The following is a 6,824-nucleotide window of genomic DNA, read 5'->3' on the forward strand; positions in this document are numbered from 1 at the left end:
CTCTGCTCTATTTCATTTCTGTAGCATCTCTGGTCCATCTTACATTTGCTGCATCTCTCCAATATGCCCCCTTCTCTCCTCTGACGGTGTCCCCACACTGGTACAGACCCTCATCACCTCACACCTGGACTATCACAATAACTGCTGGGAGGGGGGGAGGGAGTCTGCCTATCTCAAGTCTCTCCCTACTCTAGTCCATATTCTACTCAGCCACCAAAGTGATTATTTTCCTAAAGAGTGGGTCTGACCATGTCACTCCCCTACTCAATAAACAGCAGTGGCTCCCTATCACTTTCAGGATCAAATTCAAAATCTTTAATCAGTCAGTAAATATTTATTTAGCATGTATTATGTTCTCAGTTTGTATAGGTGGGATCAGGGAACCTTAGGCTCCCCAGCTGTCACTTGATCAACAAATTAATCAACATTTATTAAGTACCTACTATGAAGCTTCTGGCTTCATTTTTTATTCCCAGAAGAGAGGACTCAGGGTACAAGAAAAAAGATGAGTCCTGGAAAGCAGGAGGGACAGCTCCTTCTGTGATGCAGGAGAGAAGAGGTGAACGAAGCAGAGATTGGGCAAAAGACAAAGGAGAAAGAGGCAGGGTGTCCCAGCAAATAGTGGGAGGCTCTTACCACAGACTCTGAAGCCTACAGCTGGGATGCCCCAGCACCCTGAAGAGCGATGCTGCTCCCTGGTCTTCCAGGGGGTTGTAACTCAGATCCAGCCTCCTCAGGGTCTGAGTCATTCGAAGGGCGCAGGAGAGGCTCCCAGCAAAATCTGAAGTGAGCCAACAGTTCAGCAACCTGTGATAAGGCCAAGCTGGTGACCTTTCTCTACACACCCCTCCCCTGCCCCAGGCAAGAGTCCGCCCAAAACAGGAGTTGCTGCTGGGTGATTTGCTCCCTCCCTTTGACCCTGGACACTAGCTCACTGGGGTGTCCCTGGGAGGCCCTGCTCTTATGATGCTCTTCCCCAGCTGCCCCTTAGCCCAAAAGATAGAATCTCAGAATGTCAGAACTTCAGAATGCAGCCTAGGGAGGAGGGGTTTTCTTTACCCAAGGCCACAGGGTGACTAATGGTCACATAAGGCTCAAAGCCAAGTCCCTTGGCAAATTCAGCATGTCAAGGCTGAAAACTGCTTCCATATCATTGTCCTCATTTTTTCAGATGAGAAAACTGAGAGCCAGAGAGGGGAATTGAAATTCCCAGGGTCACAGGAGGCCAAGCCTTGACACACCCCCCCCCCTTCCCTCCCCTTTCCACCCCACTGCTGAGAAGGGAAGGAAGCCAGGCAGAAGCTACCTGAGAGACTGCAATGGGCAGCTGGGCTGCTTGAGGTCCTCACACAGCCACCTCATCCCAGAATCCCCCAGGGCGTCCTCTCCTAGGCCCAGCTCACAGAGACTCCTTCGCACCCACAGCCCGGAGGAGAAGTCTTTGCACACGTCCTTCAGGGAACAGGTGCCAGCTTCTCCATCAGCAAGGCCCAGCTCTCGTAGGCCCAGGCCTGCGGCTCCAGAGCCCAGGCCATCCAGCTCAACGGTGACAGTGCTCCGGGAGCCTCTGAGGCAGAAGGCAGCCACCAGGCCATCCATTCTAGTGCGCACTCTGACCTTCACTTCCCTGAAGCAGGCCATGGCTCTCCTAACGAACTCCGGCTCTTGGGTCTCAAACACGCAGTACAACAGCTCCAAGGTCCTGGCCCGCCCGGGGCACTGGGCAGCCTGTGCCTGAATCCATTTCATCAGGAGGCGCCGGCTCTCCCGGGGGACGGGGCCCCCCACCATCTTTTCCAGGGCGCCGGCTCTCTCCCGGCTTGAGAGCCCAAAGAGGAAGCGGACGGTCAGAGGGAGTTCGGTCTCCAAACTGGAGAGGCCCTTCAGGAGCTGGCCCAGGCGAGGACTACGGAAGGGCCACTGAGACTGCTCCAGCACCAGGAACAGCGCAGCGAAGAACTCCTGGAAAGTGGAGTGGAAGAAGCTATAGGTGGCCTCGCACTCAGCCTCGTGCTGGAACTGGTCCATGTGCAGGAAGGTGGAGATGGTGGCCCTGTCCAGCCCGTGGCGCGCCAGGTCCTGCTCCCGGAACCAAAGCCTCTGCTCCCGCTGGCCAGTGGCCGCCAAGGAGCACAGGCCTCGGAGGCTGGCAGGCTGGCTCTTGCGCTGGCCGTGCCGGTCCGGATGCAGGAGGCTGTAGAGGAAAGCCGTGTAGACTGTGGTGGTGGTCCGTGCTGTCTGCGCCAGAGCTTCGCCTCTCTCCATCTGCTGCCGCAGCCCAGTGCACACCGTCCAGCACACCAGAGGCACAAAGCACATGGTGAAGAGGACCTCGTTGGCCTGCACTGCGGCCCAGGCCCGGCTGGCCTGCCCGGGGTCCGAGAAGTACTTGTCGAAATAGGCCTTCCTCTCTGAAGCGCCGAAGCCCAAGACCTCGGCCACCCGGGGCTGCTCCAGCAGCGGCTGCAGCTTCTCCAGCGCTGTGGGCCGCGTAGTGACGAGCAGGGAAGCCTCGGGGAGGAGTCTTTTCCCCAACAGGTTCCTCAGGTGGACATCCACACGCTGCTTCTCCTCCCCTGGGACCCAGGCCGCATCCTCCTGCGCCCCCGCGCCCCAGAGAAGCTCATCGAAGCCATCAAGGACGAAGAGCAGACGCTCGGGGTGAGCCAGCATGCTGGGCACAGGGGCGGGCCCCGAAGTGGGGCCAGTGCCCTCGAGCCAGCCCGAGAGCAGCTCGGACACGCTCCTCTGGGCCGCCACCTCCACAGTCCGACAGTTGACATAGAAAGCATAGTCGAATCGGCCAGTGTAGAGAGTGCCTGACGCCCAGTCCAACAGCACCTTCCGGGCCAGGGTGGTCTTGCCAATACCCGCTACCCCCTGCAGCACTACGGTCGTTGGGGCGCTGCCTCCTTCGCCCTGGTCCGCATCGAAGAGCGCCTCCAGCTCAATGGGCCTTCCGCGCTCCTCCCTGAGGTGCCCATGCAGTCCCCCGGAGGCCAGCAGCTCCCTCTCTCTGCTCCGAGGGCTGGCGTGGCCCCGCAGCAGGAGCAGCCTGGTGTAGTGGCGGCTGAGGTAGACCCATTCACCGAGGCGCGCATTCCTCTCCACCAGGACCTGGAATTTCTTCCGCACCCGTTCCCGGTACTTGTCCTTGTAACCTGATTCAGAGGCAGGAAGAATGAGTCACTCCCAGGCTGGCTAATAGAAGGAAGGGGTCTTGGCTTAATTCAGATCCTGAAACTTAATTCACCGTCCACTAAGATAAGGGAACTCTGCCAGGAGAGACGGCCTAGATATCCAAGCCAAATGAGCCGAGTAAGGAAGAAAGCACCTTTCAGAATTGTGGGCAGGTGTGGAAGCACATTTCGAACGTCTTCCTTTCAGAATGCCAGAAATATTAAGAAATGATATTTCCCCGGTCTAAAAAGTTCCTTCCAAAACCCTTAGAGTATCTCCTAGGAAAAGAAAGGCAGGAATGGGTAGAGGACAAAAAGGCCATTCTCACAGATATGTGTTAAAGGTGGTACCCACCCTTTCCCAGCCAAAAATCAGTCTCATCTTGAATCCATCTATGCCTCCCCACCCATTGGGAGGGACTGACTCTAGGACCTGCCCTGCTCCATGGAAGAGGCCCCTTGGCTTACTTCTGGGGGGGATTTAGGGAGGGGTCCAGGATGGGGTGGGAGGGCTGCCCGGCTACTGAACTCTCTTCAGAGTTCACCCAAACTGTATTTTTATGCATTATGTTCTGTTTCTTGTTCAAAATTCCCATAAGCATTTCTACAGCTTGACTTAGGATAGCCATCTAGGAGGGGCTGGGGGGCACTGTGCAAGTGTAGTCGCTTCTCTCTCCAAGCTAGGCATGGTTTGGATACAGATTCATGTTAAATGAAATTGTTTCTGGAAGACTTGAGCCTAAATTGCAGCATATGTTATCAATATTAATAATATTTTTTCTCCGACATGAGGGGAGTGCATAACCCTGTTAAGTCCCTCCTAAAATCCCAGCTTTCACTGGAGGCTTTATCCAGCTTCCCTATATTCCAGTGTCTTCCCTCTGTTCATCATTTCCTGTTTATTCTGTAAATTGCTTTGTATGTATTCATTTCTTCGATGTCTCCCCCATTAGGTCGTAAGCTCCTTGAGGGTAGGAATTATCTTTTGCCTTGTTTAGCACACTGCTTGGCACATAGTAGGACTTAATAAATATTGATTGATTGATTACCAAATGAGGGGCAGAGATCACAAAAGAACAATTCTGGTTACACAAAATGCATTTTGCACAAACAAAACCTATGCAAAGAAGATTAGAAGAGAAAAAGCTAACTGGGGAAAGATTTTGCTGTGAGTTTCTCTGGTAAAGGTCGCATTTCCCAGATTGATAAGGAACTGACTCCAATTTATAAGAATGGGAGACATTCCCCCTTGATAAATGGTTAAAGGATAAGAACCAGCAGTCCTCAAAGTGAAAGCTATCTGTAGTCATGGGGGGAGGGGGGGGGAGATTTGCCCCAAATTGGTTCTGCCTCATACTTAATAGATTGGCAAAACTGGCCCCCCAAAAAATACACCTTAGGGGAAGGACAAAGCAGGAAAACAGGAACATTCATATACTGTTTGTGGAGCTGTGGTCCAGTCAGTAAGTCAAACAGTCCATAAACATTAATTAAGCACTTCAGTGAAAGGTAAAATACAGCCTCCACCCTCAGGAAGTCCACACCTTTTATTAAATTAACACAAATTTAATATGTAATTAAATTAATATGAAAATTAAGAGGAATCGGGAAAGGCTTCAGACAGAAGATGGGATTTTAGTTGGGTCCTGGAAGCTGGGGAGCCAGGAAGTGAAGGGGAAGAGGGAGGACAGACAGCTCCAGAAAATTTCCAGAGCCCAGAGGCAAGTGAGTGAGGGCTCTGAGCACCAGAATAGTTTGTATTTGAATCTGGAGGCAATAAAAAAACACAGGACTGTATTTGAGTAGTGGGATGTCACAGTTGGACCTTCAGATTTAGGAAAATCTCTTTAGTGGCCGAATGGAGAATGGACTAGAGTGGGAAGAGACCCCGGGGCCAGGCAGGACCTCTCCTCCCAAGCAGGCTGTTAAGATCCATAGTCTAGGCAGGAGTTTATGAGAGCCTGTACCAGGGTGGGGAGCCATACAGGAGAGCTTTCAGATTACATGGCGGAGGGGGGCGGGTTGGGGTGACATCTATAATGACCTATTGGGAGCCTGGGGGGCCCTGGGGAATGGTGGTGCCCTCAATAGCCACAGGGAAGCTGGGAAAACGAACTCTCCATTTCCTGCCCACCATGGGCAGGATCGAGTCATGGGTCATTCCCACCAGCGGCTGCCTTCACCCTCCTCGAAGGCTGCTGAGAATCATGACATTTGCGCTGACTGGATCCACTACAGATTTCTGGGACACCACCTCCACTGGGCCCTCCCTGCTGCCAGGCAATCATTCCACACTTACCTATCCATTGGTCTCCCACTCCCAAGCCATTTCCAATGTCCTCAAGCTTCCCCAGCCCCCTCCTCTAACCTCACAGCTGAGGACCTGGTATGTTCCTAAGGCCATTCACCAAGAGCTCCTCCTCATCCTGGTTCTGATCTTCCTCCTCCTCTTCCTCCCTTTTCTCCTCCTCCTCTCCCCACATCACTCAGACACCTCCCTCCAGCGTCTCCTCTTTCTCTGCTGTCTCACACAAAGAGGCGGCCCTTCTCCATGACCCATCCCCTCTCCTCCAGCAGACTGCTCTCCCCTCTCCACTGTCACCCCCTCTCACGGATCCTCAGTCTCTCCCCAGGTCTCTTGTCACTCTCCCCAACCCCTCTTCCCCTTCTCAGCTAAATTCCTTGAGAAACCTCTCGCTCTCTGATCTCTTATTTCTAAGACCTCTGCAGTCTGGCTCTAGACCTTGTCCTGCAATATTCCACAGTGAATACAATCTTAGCTGCCAAAAGCAATCAATGGCCTCTTCTCCTCCCTCCTCCTTCTAGACCGAGTCGATCATTCATCTCTTGATTTTGGCTGCGCTCCCCTGACTCCAGTCCGCCCTGTGTAGCTGCTCCTTAGTCCCTTTGGGAGAGCACCTTTCAGAACCAGCTGTGGGGGGCCTCTTGTCTTCTCTCCCCTCTACTTCACTTGTAGACCTCACCAGCTGCTATCTGGTGGACTACTGGCCATCAGTGCGCAGCTAACACAGAGATCCAAGCCCACCAAGCTCCAGGTTCACGTCACCAAATAAATGCCCTTTGGCCAGCTTGGACCAGACGTCCTGTGCCAATCTCAGCTTCCAGTAACCGTGGCTCCTGACCTCATACATACAGTCTGCTGGCCCCCAGCACCTGTAGCTCTCCTCTCCAGTGACATGGTCCCCTCCCGTCCCCTCACACCTGCACCATTGCAATAGCTGTTTGGGGGGTCTGTCCGCCCATCTCAGGTCTCCCCCCACTTCCTGCCCATCCTCCGTTCAGCCACTAAAGTGATTTTAGATGCAGGTCTGACCAAGTCACCGCCTCCTCAATAATCTCCACTGGCAGCTCCCTATAATCCAGCATCCAATACAACATTCTCTGCTTGGCCTTCAAAGCCCTTTATCACCTGCCCCTCCTCCCTTTCCTTAAGTCTTCTCACACTTAGATCCTCATGTGGACTCTTAGATACAGTGCCCCCAGCCTCCCCCTTTTTGGACTAAAGGTTTCACCAGAGAGCAGTGTACTGAGAGGTGCTGAGCTGAGGAGGGGCTGGGCCCCAGGGGTCTGAGCTGGACCCCAGGGGCCTGGACTGGGCCCCAGGGATCTCTGCTGGGCCCCAGG

At 53.6% G+C, this 6,824-nt stretch overlaps 1 protein-coding gene across 1 annotated transcript in view; it reads right to left on the reverse strand.

Annotated features, from left to right (window-relative positions):
• Positions 1-6,824, reverse strand: part of LOC138172922 (NACHT, LRR and PYD domains-containing protein 3-like) — a 17,764-nt gene that overhangs the window by 8,218 nt on the left and 2,722 nt on the right. The window contains exons 3-4 of the mRNA XM_069102780.1: positions 1,307-3,161; positions 637-807 (exon numbers count right to left, since the gene is read on the reverse strand). Coding sequence (XP_068958881.1) covers positions 637-807; positions 1,307-3,161 — 2,026 coding nt within the window. The remainder of the gene's footprint in view (positions 1-636; positions 808-1,306; positions 3,162-6,824) is intronic.

The sequence above is a fragment of the Petaurus breviceps genome, unplaced genomic scaffold, assembly GCF_028583685.1.
Source record: "Petaurus breviceps papuanus isolate PSGF00001 unplaced genomic scaffold, PetGlider_PUasm1.0 555, whole genome shotgun sequence".
NCBI lineage: Eukaryota > Metazoa > Chordata > Mammalia > Diprotodontia > Petauridae > Petaurus > Petaurus breviceps.